The sequence below is a fragment of the Eriocheir sinensis genome, chromosome 8 (genome assembly GCF_024679095.1).
Source record: "Eriocheir sinensis breed Jianghai 21 chromosome 8, ASM2467909v1, whole genome shotgun sequence".
Classification (NCBI taxonomy): domain Eukaryota; kingdom Metazoa; phylum Arthropoda; class Malacostraca; order Decapoda; family Varunidae; genus Eriocheir; species Eriocheir sinensis.
In genome coordinates, this window is record NC_066516.1 from 16215819 (window position 1) to 16234110 (window position 18292).

The 18292-nt window shown below is 43.4% G+C and overlaps 1 protein-coding gene across 1 annotated transcript in view; it reads right to left on the bottom strand.

Moving 5' to 3' along the window:
• Window positions 1–18292, bottom strand: part of LOC126995601 (homeobox protein caupolican-like) — a 149110-nt gene that overhangs the window by 42326 nt on the left and 88492 nt on the right. Inside the window, exons 4-5 of the mRNA XM_050855297.1 lie at window positions 15129–15288; window positions 14340–14523 (exon numbers count right to left, since the gene is read on the bottom strand). Coding sequence (XP_050711254.1) covers window positions 14340–14523; window positions 15129–15288 — 344 coding nt within the window. The remainder of the gene's footprint in view (window positions 1–14339; window positions 14524–15128; window positions 15289–18292) is intronic.

Below are 18292 nucleotides of genomic sequence, written 5' to 3' on the forward strand. Positions count from 1 at the left end.
GAGACTACCACATCCACACGCACCAATCTTCACATGCATCAACAATATAATATAAAAAAAGTCCCAAATATTAAACACCTTTTTTTTACAGTACAGTAAAGAAAGCAGCTCAACGGCAAAAATAAGTAAAATAAAGCCCATGCACTAACACTGCTCCTATAAAAAAAAAAGTAAAGAAGGGTAGCCAAAGGAGACGTCAGTTCCGGATGGAGAGGTGTCTTAATACTCCTCTTTTGAATATACCTATTTTTCTTGCATTACCTCCATTTGTCAAGGCGTCACGGGCCACTAGGCGACCAGTGATTAAGGCAGCACAGAGCGCGTGAGAGGACGAGAAACAACCTGCCCATCAAGTCTTCCTTTCTCCCTCCCCTTGGTCTTCCTCCTCGTCTTCCTTCCACCTAATTGCTCAGCCCTATCTTGTCCTTCCTTTCCTCTGTCTCTCTCCTCTCTCGTGTTATTTGACGCACGAAATTATAGCAGCGGACGGGAGACTGTGTAGTTACGTCGTGTCGTCGTCCTGAATGTATTAAGTTATCAACGTAATATCTCGCGGCCGTTACCCTGCGTGACAATTGTAATCTCGCAAGTAACACCTTCGTCGACGATAGCAGAAGCGTTACGACTTTTCCGACTCCTCCCACTATACTTCTTTCTTGTTTCTTCTCCTCCTCCTCCTTCTCGTGCTCGTCCTACGCCTCCTCCACCTACTCAGCCCTTTTTTGCTCTTTTGGTGTTGCTCTCCTGTTTCCTTCTTTCTCATCTTTATGTTCTCCCCTCTTCCTATTCATCGTCGTCCCCTCCTTATCCCCGTCTTCTTCCGCCTCCTTTTGTTTTTCCTCATTCTCTTTATAGTTCTCTTTCCCTTCCTCCTCCTCCTCCTCCTCCTCCTCCTCAGCTGTACAACTTTTCTCACCTTACAGATTACGTCTTGTACTGTGTCGCGTGTTGTAGTTTTCTTTTTTTTCTTGTTTTTGGTAGTGTTTCGTCACGTTACTTTTCTTACTTATCACGTTTATGTGTGTCAGTGGCCACGCTAGGGATCTTTTTTTTCTCGTGGATGTTTGTAATTGTATTGATGATGAGGATGATTACGACAACAAGGAGTCGTTGAAAATAGATGATGATGATGATAATGATGATGATGATGATGATGATGATAATGATGATGACAACTAGTAGAAGTAGTAAGTAGTAGTAGTAGTAGTACTACTACTACTACTACTGCTGCTACTACTACTATTACTACTACTACTACTACTACTACTACTACTACTACTAATAATAATAATAATAATAATTAATGAGGAACAATAAGATGTCAGTCATTAACACACACACACACACACACACACACACACACACACACACACACACACACACACACAAGACTATCAATGGAATGCTTCCATGCCCTCGTGTCCCCGGCAAGGATTCGTACCCCGTGTGTGTGTGTGTGTGTGTTTGTTATCAGTGCAAAATTTATTTAAAAACAAATTTGAAGTCCGTGCCCTCTGTCCGGGTGTTTTTTCTTTGATCTTTGAATGAGTTTTATTATTATTGTTATTATTAATATTTTTATTATTATTATTATCATTATTATTATTATTATTATTATTATTATTATTATTATTATTATTATTATTATTATTATTATTTATGATTATTTTTTGTTTTATTATAGTCATTATTATCAGTAGCAGTAGCAGTAGTAGTAGTAGTCGCAGTAGTAGTAGTAGTAGTAGTAGTAGTAGTAGTAGTAGTAGTAGTAGTAGTAAAAGTAGGAGTAGTATTATAGTAGTAGTTGTACGTAATAGTAGTAGTAGTAGTAGTAGTAGTAGTAGTAGTAGCAGTAATAGTAGTAGTAGTGGAAGTAGATGGGCTGTTGGTGATAGTCGTAGTGGTAGTCGTAGTAGGGGGGGTGGTGGTGGTCGTAGTCGTAGTAGTAGTAATGGTGGTGGTGGTGAAGCATAGGAGTAATAGTGGTCTTTATCCTCGCCACATGTTTTCTTTTTACTGACAATAGTTTTTATATATTTTATATCACTGTGTTCTCGCTTTATCACCGTCCCTCTCTTTCATTTGCATATTATTTGACTGATTGGCGACACATTTGTGCCTCAGTAATATAATAAGTTTTCACACGACCAGTTTTTTCCTCGTTCAATGACTTCATGCTCGTAAAATGTTGAGTAAATATTAAAGAATATTAAAACCTACATAGTTTCGTGTGCGTGTGAGCGTGTGTGTATGCGTGTGTGTGTGTGTGTGTGTGTGTGTGTGTGTGTGTGTGTGTGGCTCGCCTCCTCGCATATGTTATCGCCTCAGGAACATGGCCGGGAGACTCCGAACCTTTGTTTTCACACGAGGTTTCTGTGTTATCTGGAAGGTGCATTACTCATCTAATGAACTAGATAACGCCGCCTTGCCTGTACATGATTCCCACGCCCGCTGGACACAAAAATTCCTTAGAACATCAACGAATAAGCCATCCGTCCCTCTTACCTGTACCATTTACCTGTTTACTTTTCACAAACCTGCCTCTTTAAGCATACAAACAAGAGCTTTTTCAGTACATCGAGAAAACAGTTTAAGAGAAGGAAAGGGAAGGCACGGGAAGTGTGTGTATTTGGTGCTTGTTGCGGTGGTTCGGGGTGGTGATGAGGCCTATCGTAAACTAGTCATCCTATATACTCAGGTGGACCCTCACTATCGCCCCGTAATCGAGTGGTCATGATAGGCGGGTGTTTACGTTCGCCCAATACTCGCCTCCCCTAAAATCGCGAGCCAACCCATCGACCTCATTTGGCTTTGTGTCGAGAACCGTTGGCCCTGTCTCTCCCTCGGCCTCTGACACGCCATGGCACTAATTTGGGCTACGCTTGTTGTTATCTGGACTTGGCGTGTTGAAAGATAAATCGCGACCCGGGTAATGACGGCGGGTAATCACATGACAAAATCTGGGTCCGCTACACGTGTTCCCTGTGTCGGTTTCATGTGGAAGTGTTATCAAGTGAAGGTTTTGCTCGCACTCACTAAGTCGGGACTCCACGCCACGCCACATCACGCATTGCTTCTCATTGCCACAGTACGCCTCGCCATGGAACATTGCACCACACCACGTCACCAGGCCACACCAGAGCACACCAGGCAAACCATATCACACCAAGCCACACCATTTCACACCGGTCCACACCACGTCACCAGGCCACACCAGAGCACACCAGGCAAACCATATCACATCAGGCCACACCATTTCACACCGGTCCACATCACACAACACCACGTCACATCAATCCAGACCACATCATACCACAACAGGTTACATCATACCGCACCAGGTTACACCATACCACAATAGGCCACTCCATACATCACCAGACCACACCATGCCATACCACACCAGCCCACACCACACCATGCCACGCCACGCAGCGCTACACCGCGACACATATGGATCCAAAATAAAAGATAAAAACAGATGGATTTGGGTCCTTGGGTTCGGCTGTGTCGTGTGTGTGGGTTACTTTTTTTTCCTAAAACGATCATGAAAATGTAATTAGTAGTCTCATGGTTCTTTTTTTATTTCACAGTGCGGGAAATTATGTCCACTCACTCCTTGATCTTTGGTCAGTCCAGCGATACTTTTTGTGGTTCAATTAAAACAAAGCGATTGCAACACATCCACTCGACAAGAAATTCCGAGTCACTAGATGAACGCATTAAACAGAAACAAGAAGGGAAGATTTGATTGCAACTAAATTCATAAACACGGTTAGTGTTGTTTCCATATTCTCTTTTGTAGCCCTTTTGTAAGTCTAGTTTTCTCCATTTAGTTGATTAACTGATTGAATGGTCTATGATTCTTTTTAAAATACAGGCAACGATTATTTTTCGATTTCAAATTCCATCAAGGTAAATGATTTATCAATAAAATGTTTTTCAGTCAACTCGTGATTTCGGTTCATTGCTTGTGGAAAATTCTGAGAACAATAATAGTTGATCTATCACCTGTAATTATGTATCTCGAAACGGCCTTGAGGAGATAGATGAGGAGAAAGAAATAGTAGAAAAAGCATATGTGGGGCAGGTGCAAAAAAGATTAACACACGCTATTAAAATAAGAGATGGATATAACAGTTATTGTCATCACACGCAATTTCACTAATGTTCCTAACGAGAACTTCTGTCTTAGCTGAACTTTATAACCTCGAAGTTCTTGGTGGCCTTGAGTACACAGGGGGTAGGGGTGGGGCGGTAGGAGACGGTCAGGTGGGCAGGTGCTGACGGGAAGGCGCCCGCTTGGCTGCCGCTCCCCAGCTGAGGCGACGCAGGGCAGAACCACACCCCGCCTATCTGACACCGAGCCCAGCCTAGGCCTAAGAGCGCGAAAACAAGATGTGTTGCTGTGGAGACGAGCCTTGCTGAGGGTCGTATTACATTTCATTGAAGCGGCAGCAGAGAGTTCTCGGGTGTCGGTGTAGGAGGGGAGGGGCTGGCGAAGGTAGAGGGTGGATATGGACTGGCGTGTGTGTGTGTGTGTGTGTGTGTGTGTGTGTGTGTGCGTGTTTTCTTACGGAATGCCAAAGTACGCTTTATTTATATTTTTTAAACTAGGTGTCGTTTTTTCTGCCTTGGTCCTTGTGTCAGCTGTTAGTGGTGTCAGAGCGAGTGTTTGTGGAGCGCTCGTTTATCATACCTGTGATTGATTCTCAAGGAGGTGCATCACAGAGGTCCTTTTTTTCACTGCGTTGTTTATACTTCTGTGCTTCTATCGTTCAGTCCGGTTAGCAATGAACGATGACGAGGAGGAGGAACAGGATGAATTTTGTCCGGTTAGTAGTAGATAAATAAAAGTTAACGAATAGAAAACTGATACTCGTCCACTCTGGTTAGTGATGGAGAATGGCGAGGAGAGTGATTGTATATTTAGTTAGGTAGTTTGTGAATGACGACGATGGAAATAAATGATGTATTCCGCTTGATGAACACTGGATGATGATGAAGTACAAAGGAAACGTAGATCAATAAAAAAAAGATGACGGTCACGCTGTTCCCAGGCCGGAGTGCATCTACCTCTGTTTGATTGTTGCCCCGCCGCTTATGGTGAAAATAATACATATCACAGAGAGAGAGAGAGAGAGAGAGAGAGAGAGAGAGAGAGAGAGAGAGAGAGAGAGAGAGAGAGAGAGAGAGAGAGAGAGAGAGAGAGAGAGAGAGAGAGAGAGAGAGAGAGAGAGAATTTATGTTGCAGCAAGTAATCTTTAACACTATTCTGGACAATGGTTTATTAAGTTTGCTATTTTTTTTTATGTGACAAAAATGCCTTTTGAAAGATTGTGTGTGGCGCTGGCGTTGGCGGGGTTCGGACGTGCTTTGGTGAGCTCCCATCTTAAGAAACCGGCGAAACTATACCATTGGTGCTTGAAGCATTGTTAGGGGTTAGGTGTACTACATGTAACGATTAGTGCTGTATTGAAGCAGGGTATCCCGCATTTGAAGATCTTGTAAAATACAAACAACATAAATTTTTCAAAAGTATATGGAATGACCGACGACCCTCTGATACATGTCATCAACATTGTTATGCGTGATAACTATCTCACGAGCCACAAGATGAACGAGTATTTCAACACAGATTTGAAAGACCTGAATTCAATGAGACAATGTATGACTGAGTGTGTAGCAAGGAGTGTCTCATCGCGGCGAGTAACATACAATGATGTAGCTATTACCTTTAATTATTGTGGACTACAGTATTTTGATTATACATAACTCGGAATTTAGCTTATTCGTGTTCTGGACATAACGTGTGAGAAAAAAAAATTATTGTAAAGCTGTGGTTAATAAACTACTACTACTACTTCTATAATTAAATATTTTTTTTCTTTATTCATTATGAAAAAAATGTTATGACGAAAGAATGTGTGTGTGTGTGTGTGTGTGTGTGTGTGTGTGTGTGTGTGTGTGTGTGTGTAAATAATATGAATCAGCATTATTATAGACGTGAGAAAAGCGCATGTTATGAAGAAAAAAGAAGATTAATTTTAAAGTGGCATATTGTATGTAGAGAGGCCTATTTTTTTATATATATGCACGATTTGTCTGCCAGTCTATCATTATCTTTTTATTCTCTTTTCAAAGTCTTAAATACACTTAATTAAACGTCCTTGACAGAGAAAAAGTAAAAGATCACCTCCGTCTTGGCCTCAATCAGCGCTGGATCGGAAAGAAGCGGCGCCGGACCACCAAAAACTCCCGGGGCTGAATTAACCTTCTCGTGCTGCGGTGTTGGTCCAGGTTTTGTGAGAGCCCTTCCCCCCCCTCCTGCCTTGCCCTTTTCAATCCCTTCTCCCCACGTCCCAGCCCCCCTGACAACCTCCTACTGTCCCCTGTGCCTCACCCTTACTTCCCTCACGCCCCTCACCCTCCCAACTACTCTCTTTTCCCCTCAGCACATCTCTCCATCCTTTTTCCCCTGTGCTCCCCCTCCCTCACCTCTTCTTCCACTCTGCCTCACCTCGCCCTTCTTACTTAACTTGCTAGTCCTTTTCTTCCTCCATTTCTTTACCCCTCTCTCCACCCACAATCTCCACCCAATAGGTTACCCCCAAGTATCTTCACCCTTGAACTACTCAATTTCTTTCTCATTCAAGATCTTTAACCTGTGGAAATTAGTACACTTTCCCTAAATTTATCCCTGATTCATCTCTCTAGGACAGTGGATGTGCTGATAGAAGAGAGGAATGGCGCAGGTAAATGATAATGAAGGGAAAGGGGCGGAGGTGATGGTGATGATGAATGAAAGGGTGGAAATAATAGTGGTGATGAAAGAGGTGGTGGAAGTAATGGTGTTGAGCGAGAGAGAGGGTGGAGGTGTCGATGGTGGGGCTGGTGGTGCTGGTGGTGATAAAGGTGGTGGTGGTGCCAGTAGTGTGGTGAGGCAAGGCTGGCGGGGAGGGGGGGGGGGGGTGATGGAGGGAAGAGGTTTGGGGGAGTGTGAGGGAGAGGGGGGAAGGGGCAGGGGGAAGGGGGGGGATGCAAGTGTCCCATTAACAGCACAGTCATGATACCTTTGAATTATTTATGTCACGACACGATGCATTTACTTGCTAGACTTTCATTCCTTCCTTCCTTCCTTCATTCATTCATTCATTCATTCATTCATTCCGTCCTTCCTTCCTTCTTTTCATCCTTCTTCCTTCCTTCTTTTCTTCCTTCCTTCGTTCCTTCCGTCTTTCCTTCCTTCCTTCCCTCTATCCTTCAACCTTTTTTCATTCCTCACACGTTCCTTACCTCTTTCGTCATTATTACTTGTCAGCCTTTACTTTCTTTTTCCTCCTTCCTTCATTCTCCCCTGCCAGCACTTCCTTCCTTGCTGCCTCCTCTATTGTTTGTCATTTCGTCTGTTAGTCTCATTTTCCCTGCCATGTTTCTCATCTAAGCTGGCAACTCCATCATTCTCCTCCTCCCTCGTTCATTCACTAATACTGGCAGCCCCTACTCCTTATCCTCCTCCTTCTCTATCCCTCTCTTTCTTTCTTCCTTACTTTTCATACCACCTAATGGATATGAAGTAATCCGTCTCCTTAACCCTCTCAAGAAAGACTTCAGTGCCTTGGACGCTATTTACTTTGTGTCATGCCTCATCAAACACTGCAAATAATCACGGACAGCCGACAAATCTTCGTATAAAATAATGATACCTTGCTTCAGTCTGTTTATTGGTGTTGCTACCTTGCTATTATGTGGATACTGAACATTACTTTCATCTAGATATCTGAATGATGTAAATATTAATGTCTTTCTATATGCTCCAAATCTATACAGTGATAAAGATGTATAATTGTTTATTTTTTTATAACTATTTCGCTGCACGTAAACTCAGAGAATAATCAACATTACATTACATAAGTGAAGAGTAAACATAACTTCCGTTAATTATTTTATGCACTACGTTTGTGTAAAGCATGAGTTGTAAGAAGTAATGCCTCGGTATGCTTAACAAAAAGGTCACCCGCCTCGATGCTGGCGTGTTGATGATCATTACTTACGCCTTTCCTAGAAACAGTAATTGTACGTTGCGGCGCGGCCATTATTATTGCTACATAACTCCGCTGTTATCTGCTCTTTTTCTTGTCCTGTTTTCAACCACCTCTTATCCTCCCCCTCCACCCCCCCCCCCCCCACCCCCATACCTACGTGTGCTCGGCCGAAGAACAGACGCCGAACAATTGATATGAAAGAAAAAAATCACGATGTTTCAACAGTTTCAATGTTATCATGAACTTTGTGCTTTTCTTATTCGCCAAAGTAAGGCATTATATCTTCTCAAAGGAAACGAATGGAGATTATGGAGATTACATTACTCCTGCAACGTGTTATTTGCGGATTATTTAGCCCACAAAGTAACTGCTTGAAGGACACAAAGAACCTGACCTCATCTGTATGCGTGCGATTACCGGGGAAGTTTTTACATTGTATTCTTGTTTATATTTGTTTTTTAAGGCATTTCATTTTTATTCAAGTTTATTCAAGTATCACGAGGCGTAACTTTGTCCTCGGTCGAGAATCTGAAGCTGTAAATAATGTTAACAAACTTTTGATCACTCTACTCTTCAACCCTAATCCCCAATACATGATTTCAGAGTATGAGTTTATGTTTAACTTTTTTTCTAGCAATCCTCTTTATATCCTTGCCTCCCTGCTGTCCGTCCTTCCTCTTTCCCTCCCCCTCGACCCCTCGTTATGTGCCCCCTGCCGTGGTTGTGGTTGTGGCGGTGGTAGCCGTGGTGGTGGTGGTCAAGAAGCAAGCGAATTTATAGGTTCAACTTTACCGAATTTCAATACAAAATGACACGGGGCGTTCGTCACGGCGCGAGAAAACTATACCTCTTCTATGTTTAGTAATGACGGTGTTTTTCGCGTTGACTCGTTCGTGTGTGGCAGTATGTCCCAACTTTTATTAGATCCGGCGAGCGAGTAACTGCCTGGTTACACACGTGACTGATGCTGCCGGGGGTGGGGATGGGGAAGGGGGGAGGGGAAAGGGAGTGTCGTGTTGGGGTGGGGAGAGATAGGGAGTCTCCCACACCTGAGTAATGTCGCGGAGGCACGGCACTGACAGGTAAGAGCCACACAATGCAGGTGTTTGCGTAGGTAAAAAGAAAGGGAAGGGAAGGAAAAAGAGAGGGAGAGTGAGGGAGGGAGGAAGGAAGGGAGGGAGGGAGGGAGGCAGGGAAGGAGCTATGTTGTTTTCCCTCGCTAATGACGTGTGTGTGCCAAGGTAAATCCCGCCGAGGCAATTAGCAGGTTTAAATTTGCAACCATCCGGAGTCCACCTCACAAATAATGCTGTGGTGGGTGGGGTGGGTGACGGTGGTGATGTGGTGAGTGTGGTGGTGGTGGTGTGGTGGTGGTGATGTAGATGATGAGGGTGATGATGAACTTGGAGTGATGATAATAATGGTGGTGAGAAAGTTGTTACTATGATGGTGATGAAACTATGGGTTGTTGATGATCATGGTGGATGTAGTGATTCATGCTGGGTTTTATTTGGTAGTGTATATGGTGATGGTGATGGCGTGATGTAGATGATAATAGTGGTGGATTAAGTGGTGGTGTGGGAGTGTTAGTGGTGGAAGAAGCAGGGGCGGGAAGGAGAGGCCGTGTTGTTTGTTGTGGCGACGCCCGGCAGGAGGGGCTGGCATTCCCTCACATCATATTTACGGCCAGTCTGTTGAGCTTTTCCTGCGATACGGTCTTGTTGGAGCGCCAAACTTTCACGTTTATGGCGCAACATACTCGCCAAAATAACGATTTTATTAGAGAAAGCTCCCGCGGTATGCTGCCCACGCCTTCAGTAGCCGGAAATAGACCAGACGTTTTTGCGGGGCATTATATCAGCCTTTTAAGTGTTTTCCGTCAAGACCCAAATATCAGGCAGGGTCTAGCAGGGTTCAGTAGGGTCTGGCAGAGTCTTCTTCCACGTAGCCGAGTTTCTGCAGACTTTCCGCGCCACATTTTATCGCCTCGACAGAGCTGTGCTCACGCCGCTCCACATAACCATTAAGTGTTTGATGATGAAGCCAATTACAACAGTACCGGTTTAACTACATATTATCTCCATTACATTCCTTCGCAAACACCCGCGCAAGCTATTTTCGCCGGCGTGTCTGGACTTTTATTTTTCCATCATGTAACGTTGATTTTTCCGCTGCCCGAACCATGTTGAGTCAGCTGCGAGACAACAAATGGTGGATAGCATGTACAGGAAACACGTTTATTAACATTAATTTTTGCTTCACATCTTTATCCATCAATCTACCATCTGGAAGAGAACAGAAATCCAAATTCTTTTCAGGTCTTTCTTGTTCATGCTTTCTTGGACTGTGTAGTATTGTATTATATATTATAATATCATGTTGTTTTCATTCAAATACGTTATTTCTTAATAATCGATACTCGTCTACCACTGCACTTGCCTTTTGGTCTACGTGTTTTTTTTTTTTTCCTCAGTCGATATTGCAACTCTGTCAAGTTTCTAATCTAGGGGATCAATTTAAAGTTCTGAGTTTGTCTTGACTTAAAGTCTTCCTACAATACAGCAAAACCATTCTAGCGCACCAGCTCCCTTTTCCACCTCCGATCCCTGTACCTCTTAACCTTTCTTTGGAGTTTGTAATATGCCTTTTTCTTTTCCCTTGACAGCTGCATCGGCAATGCTGTGCTTATATTTATCAAACTCCTCGACCTCTTGTAAATAAATGCTGGATTCCTGAAGTTGTATGCACCTCCTGTGATAGAGCGAATTCAAAACATCGATAAAGGTGAAGGGTTGTGAACTCTTATCCGAACGCATGTACACAAAGTCTAATAAGTATGATTTGCCCATGCTGCTGCCATTCATAGTTGGTGCAAACCAGTGATGGGCATAGATATTTCATAATTTTCATGTAAATTTTTTTTTTTGTAGAGCAATGAGTGGAAGTTAAATGAAGGAAGTTTACATAATAGGTTAAATAGACTATATAGTTTATCTAAGAGAGAAAAAAATAATAAAGATGATAAAATAAGCAGGAAAAGGGAGAAGAGCGGGAAGCAGTGGAGAAGGAGTAAGAGGAGGAGAGAAGAGAGAGGCATGTTGGGGTGCAGTGACAGGTTGCGTGGAAGGGTGGCGGCGGCGGGGGCGGTGAGTGAGTGGGTGGGTGTGGGTGTGACCGGCTGGCTGGCTGGCTCACTGCACCAGCTCATGCCTCCGCCACCACCTGCCCGCCGACGCCACATCCATTTACCTCACCCCTAACTTAGTGTGTGTGTGTGTGTGTGTGTCATATGATTGTTATTTATCAAAGACTTATTTTGAACTCTAATCGGCCATGGGAAAAAGTCATTCATATTTATTTCTTAATTGTTTCAGTATTTGTGCGATTCGCTTTTTTTTCCACTCAGCGCGCGTAAGCTTTATCAGTAGTTGTTGTAGTAGTAGTAGTAAAAGAAGTAGTACTAGTAGTAGTAGTAGTAGTAGTAGTAGTAGTAGTAAAAGTAGTAGCAGCAGTAGCAGAGGCAAAAGTAGCAGTAAATGGAACAAAACTATCTGTGGCACAGCCTGACACGTAGCCGTCAAGATATCCGGGAGCGAGTGACGTGCAGTGTTACCAAGGCGGCGACAACCAGCGGCAGGTCAAGCGTCCCATCGATCACACGCCGACAATCAAGCTGTCCGCGCCGCTCCGGCCTGGACAATCTGGCACAAGTGTTTGACGCGGAGCTGCCAAAACCACCACTTTGCCCCTCACCTGCTGCCCGCGATGGCCCCCGTTGGGTATGGGAACAGAGGAGGCAGGAGGAGGAGCAGGAGGACGAGGAAGAGGAAGAGGAGGAGAAGGAGAACAGAAAGAAAAAAAAAATGTAAGAAAATAAAAGAAAAGTACAAGAAGAGGAAGAAAATCTAGAGAAAAAAAGGAATAGTTACTTAGATAATCTCCCTACAGCTAATCCTTTTCACAGTTTTAATAAAGGAAGATAATTCAAATGAGAGAAAATATACATGACAGAAATAACGGAAACAAAGCCGGAACAAGGACGCAGAGGAGGAAGGCAAGGGAAACTAAACTCAGACGATGACAATACTAAAGTGAAAGACGGAAAAGAAAAAAAAGAGGTCAAGTCTCAGGTAATTGATTCAACAAAACAAGTCAAAAGGCTTGGAACGTCAAAGGAAAATTTCTGCAACACAAAATCAGGTGCAGAGAGAGAGAGAGAGAGAGAGAGAGAGAGAGAGAGAGAGAGAGAGAGAGAGAGAGAGAGAGAGAGAGAGAGAGAGAGAGAGAGAGAGAGAGATTTACATAGAAAATCAGACCACACAGACCCCATGGTCCAGACTTGGTGGTCTGTCCTTAAACCTAAGTGATTTTACATTATTCAGAAGACTCCAAAACGTTGCATTTCTACTCTAGTTGATATTAAGTTGAAGGAAGTGACGGTCGAGCTTATTTTTGAAGGAGTCAATCGTGTTACACTGGACCACTGATGGTGGAAGCTTATTCCATTCTCGCACTACAACGTTGGTGAAGAAAAATTTGGTGCAATCTGAATTTACTCGTCCACATCTGAGTTTTACGCCATTGTTCCTCGTGCGCAGACTGTCATCGATCATAAACAATGTTGATCTGTCTACATTCGTGAAACCATTAAGTATTTTAAAACATTCGATCAATTTTCCTCGGAGGCGACGTTTCTCAAGAGAGAACATGTTAAGGGTAGAAAGCCTTTCTTCGTAGGATTTGTTGCGCAAGGAAGGGATCATTTTCGTTGCCCGACGCTGAACACCTTCTAATTTAGCAATATCCTTTGCATGGTGGGGGACCAAACTGTACCGCATATTCCAAGTGGGTCTGACTAAACTGTTGTAGAGGGAGTATTACATCTTTATTCTTGAATACAAAGTTTCTTTAATGAAGCCCAACATTCTGTTCGCTTTATTTGCTGCATCGATGCATTGCTGTGAGAATTTGAGGTTTGTCGAGATTTTGCACCCCAAGTCTTTGACGCATTGAACGCTTTTGAGTTTAACGCCGCGCATTTCGTATTCGAACTTCTTATTCCTCGTTCCAACTTGAAGGACCTGGCACTTGTCTACGTTAAAGGGCATCTCCCATCTATCCGACTGTTGAAATTTTGTGCAAATCCTCTTGGAGGCTTTGCCTGTCTTCGTCAGTGAGAACCGAGTTACCAATCTTTGTGTCGTCTGCAAATTTACTAATGCGGTTATTGAGTCCAACATCCACGTCGTTGATGTAGATAATGAAGAGCACTGGGCCAAGGACCGAGCCCTGAGGGACGCCACTAGTGACAGGCGCCCACTCTGAGTTAAATCCGTCAATCACTACTCTTTGTTGTCTGTTGCTCAACCAATTCGCGATCCATTGGTTTACTTGACCGTAAATCCATTGGTTTACTTGACCGTATCCATTGGTTTACTTGAGAGAGAGAGAGAGAGAGAGAGAGAGAGAGAGAGAGAGAGAGAGAGAGAGAGAGAGAGAGAGAGAGAGAGAGAGAGAGATGTAAGAATTCAACAATGATTATAAATTAAAACTCGAAAATAAGAACAAGACCAGAGGAGGAAGGAAGAAAGAAAACTCAACAAAATTATTAAAGCGAAGAGACACGTCAGGCTCTTCATTTCATGCTTAGCGGTGCCGTGTGTGTGTGTGTGTGTGTGTGTGTGTGTGTGTGTGTGTGTGTGTGTGTGTGTGTGTGTGTGTGTGTGTGTTCATATCTCTTTTCACGTACCGGCATCTCAAGTTACAATGAAAAAAAAATAATTTGAAATAACAGCATAGAATAAAATCAAGGCTATAAAAGTAAATAGTATAATGCTCCTTCTCATCAAAACAATAATAATAGTCTTCTTTATGCGTGCCAGGTGGAAAAAAAGATAAACCCGAGCACCTTTGCCAAGCCGAGGCACGTGTCACGGTGTCAGGTCAAGACGAGAAACTTCTGGTCACGAATTGGCTTTCTTTGACGACTTTCCCACAACCCTTCGAGTACAAGTAACTATAAATCTTCTGGTTGCGTTTCACGTGTCGAGAAGCACAAGAATTGTTTGTGTTACACGTGTACTTTGTTAAACTTTGTAAACCCTACGCATTACTTGTACTCCTTTTGTTGTTGTTGTTGATGTTATTTCTCCTTTATTTCCACTTAGATTTTTAGTTAATATTTCGCGAGCAAAAGCAAAGTCATCATTCATCATTCTTAAAAGTGCAGGCGAAAATAAAAATAAAAAGTTAAGAAAGATGAATAAAAAAAAATAATAACGGTTGGGTACTCACTCGTGGCGTCCGGGTCCTTGTCATCCTTCTTGATGTCGTCGTCATCTTTGTCTCCAGGCTCCTTCTCGTCGTCCTCGTCGTCGGAGAGCTTGGCGTCGTCGTCGTCTGTCTTGTTCCTCGGCTCCCACGTCATCTTGTTTTCCTTTTTCAGTCGTCGACGAGCGTTTGCGAACCACGTGGACACCTGGAAAGAGGAGAGGAATAATGAGAAAGAGAAGAGAATATAAACACTCCCAAGAAATCAAGAAAACGAAAAAAAATAACTGAAGGAGAAGAAAGTGAAAAGTTAATAAATCAAGCCAAACAATCAAGACAACTAACTACATTAATGATGAAGGGAACTAGAGAAGATTAGAGAAAAATATATGAATTAAAAAGAGCAAAGAGAGAGGAGAGCATAAGAAAACCCTTGAACAAGACAACGTCCTTAAATGAAACAAGAGATCCAAAGAAAAAAAAAAGCAATGATAAAAGGAGAGACTGTATAAGGAAACTAATGAACGAAGAAAATAAACTAGAATAAGTGAAAGTAAACTAGAGAAGAAAAGTATAACAAATCTAAGTGCCTAAAAGAGAAGAAAGAAAGAAGTAAACATTATAAAAACTATATAAAAAAGATGAAGTAAACTAGTGAAAAGTAAAAACAATCAAGGTCCCCCCAAAACAGGAAGGAGAAAAAATGACATAAACTAAATCAAAATAGCAATGCAACTTAAAAGAGAATGAAAGTTTGAGAAAAGCAAGAACCCTGACTAGCACGTCCACCCATCAACCCCCGCGCCAACCCACCTGTGTGAGCGTCATCTTGGTGATAATGGCCAGCATGATCTTCTCGCCCTTGGTCGGGTACGGGTTCTTCTTGTGCTCGTTCAGCCACGCCTTCAGGGTCGCCGTGGACTCCCTTGTGGCGTTCTTCCTTCGGGCGGCGAGGTCGTAGCCAGCACTGTACCTGCGGAAAGAAGAAAGACGCTTATGAAGGGAGGTATTTGGGTCCTGACTTTGCTTAGATGATGTTAAATAAATAGAGTTTGAATTGAAAGAAAATAATAATTGTAAAAAAAAGGGAAGTAACAGAAATAACTAGTCAAAGAATAAAAAAGAAGAAATTGAATTGTAAACACATAAAGGAACACGAAATTCGCAAAGACGGAGAATAAAAAAAAATAAAAGATAAAATATTCTTTCCCCGTTTTTTCCACTTTTCTCGGCATAAGCAAAGGCATAACGTACAAGAGAGAGAGAGAGAGAGAGAGAGAGAGAGAGAGAGAGAGAGAGAGAGAGAGAGAGAGAGAGAGAGAGAGAGAGATCTCAATCTATTCCGCTGGATGGTGCTCATGAGAGGGGTGGACAAGAGAACATTTTTATTAATATGACGCAACGACGGAGCCAGAGACACAACCCATCTAACTAGAGACTCGGCAACTCTAACCAACGAAGAAGGAGAAGAATCAGCAGGAAAAAGAAAAAGGAAAGGAAAAAAAAAGAAAAGTAAAAGAATAGAAAGAGAGTGGTGAAAAAGAAAAGAAAGAAAAAGGAAAAGAAGAAGAAAAAGGGGGAAGAAAGGAAGAAAAAAGATGACGATGATGATGAAGAAGAAGAAGAAGAAAATAAAAAGGAGAAAGGAAAATGAGCAGGAGAAAGATTAGAGGGAAGAGGAAGAGAATGAGCGTGAAGAAGGGGACTTAGATGGACAGCCGGCATCAGGAAGCTTACGCACTCTACCTGCCTTACCTGAGCATTATAATCAATTATGCGCCGAAACACAACACGACAAGAGGAAGGGGGTGCAGGTACGCCATTAGGAGGAACAGTTACCTTGGACGATGTAAGGAAACGATTTTTTTTCATCAATTGTTACTTTTCTTCCTCCTACTTATCACATGGAGTCTTCCGCTTAACCCCCACCCCCACCCCAACCCCCTTCCACATTGTTCCGTTTCTGTCCTCATTTTATCCTTTTTAATTATTCTTGTTTCTCGTTTTCCTCCTCTTCTCCTCCTCCTCCTCCTCCTCTTCCTTCTCCTTCTCCTTCCATTTTCGTCCTCATTTTATCCTTTTTAATATTCTTGTTTCTCGTTTTCCTCCTCCTCCTCTTCTTTCTCCTCCTCCTCCTCCTCCTCCTTCTCTTCTTTCTCCTCCTCCTCCACGCCAACCAAAATGCTCATTCTCCTCATTTTCATTCTTCTCTTCCTCCTCCCCTTCCTCCTTAATTTATCTCTTTTATGTGGTCCTTTTTTTTTTTGGCTGGCCGGACGGAACCAGGAGGAAGAGGAGGAGGAGGAGGAGGAGAAGCAGGAGAAGGAGGAGGAGGAGGGGGAAGAGGGGAGGACAGAGGCCGAGGGAAAGGACAAACGCTGTGCAGTACAATATATCTCCCGTTTATGTAGCGTGAAACAGCCGTCGGGGGTACCCACTTTATACACCGCCATAACAGTCGCATCAAGCTAGATTATACCCTGACCAAGTGACCGCTGCTAAGTGCTCGCTCCGTCTCTCTCTCTCTCCCCCTCTCTCTCTCGTTTTCCCTCTCGCTCTGGTTCTTTTGTCTCTCTAACTACAGTAACGACGAGATAATTCCCTAAAGTTAATTTGAAAGTGTCTCTCCCGTACCTCCGAGGTGGGTGTGTATATTTGATGAATCGAGCGTTCATACCGAAAGGAATAAAGCCAGTTTGTCCGCCTTCGGGAATTCTGTTTCTCTCTATTATCGTGGCATAGATTTCTGCCTACCCCCCCCCCCTTCTCTCTCTCTCTCTCTCTCTCTTTTTCCTCTTGCTGGCTGGTCTGTTAGCTTACTGGTGTGCTTCGGTTTTCTCCTCTTTCTCTTCTTCTGCTTCTGCTTATTCTGCTTATGTTGCTGCTTCATTTTCTTCTCGTTTTTCTTCTTCTTCTTCTTCTTCTTCTTCTTCTTCTTCTTTCTTTCTTTTTCATCTTCTTCTTCTTCTTCTTCTTCTTCTTCTTCTTCTTCTTCTTCCTTTTCCCCTTCCTCCTCCTTCTCCTCCACTCTGCCTAACGTCACACGCATCATTTATCGCACCGCACTGACCCTCGATAGACCAATGGGTGTCACGCTTGCACACTGATGTTTTTTTTTTTTCGCCGCGTACACACACACACACACACACACACACACACACACACACACACACACACACACACACACACACACACACACACACACACACACACACACATGAATATTCTTGTTTTATGTCACTTTGGATCAGTGCAGCGGAATTGCCTTTAGATCTACCTCCCTCCTCCTCCTCCTCCTCCACCACCACCACCACCACCACTATTACCACCACCACCACCACCACCACTATTACCCATCACCATCACTACCACTTCCAAAATTACTCTCCCTCCACCTCCAAATATATCATCACCTATCTCTCCTCTCACACTCCTAGAACCACCACAATACCATCCTCACCACCATCACCACTGTCCTTCCACCGTTATAACCACCACCACACCGCCACCGCCACCACCACTCTACCGCAACCCTCAGAACATTGCCATTTATGTACCCTTATCCACCTCCCCTTCAACACCACACCACCTACATCACCACCGCCACCACCACCACCACCACTCACTTTCCCCGAGGAACCGGCACGCCAACCAACCAACCACTCCAGCAACCAGTGTCTCCACCCTCGCCGCCGCTTCCCCTGGTTAATATTCATATGAATTTCAAGGGTTTATCCGTTGGCTTTCCGGGCGGGTGATCTAATTCCTCCCGGACGCTATTATTCTACCAATTTTCCACTGGATCAATCAAGAACATTGGAAGCCAAACTTGGGGGCCGTTTACGCTTTTAAAAACTTGGCCATCTCAGCGCTTCCCTCAGATTTCAGATTTCCGATGCGAAGGGTAAATTGTGCTGCTTCGGCTCGTGGCTTTGAGAGGAGGAGGAGGAGGAGGAGGAGGAGATAAAGAGAAAGAG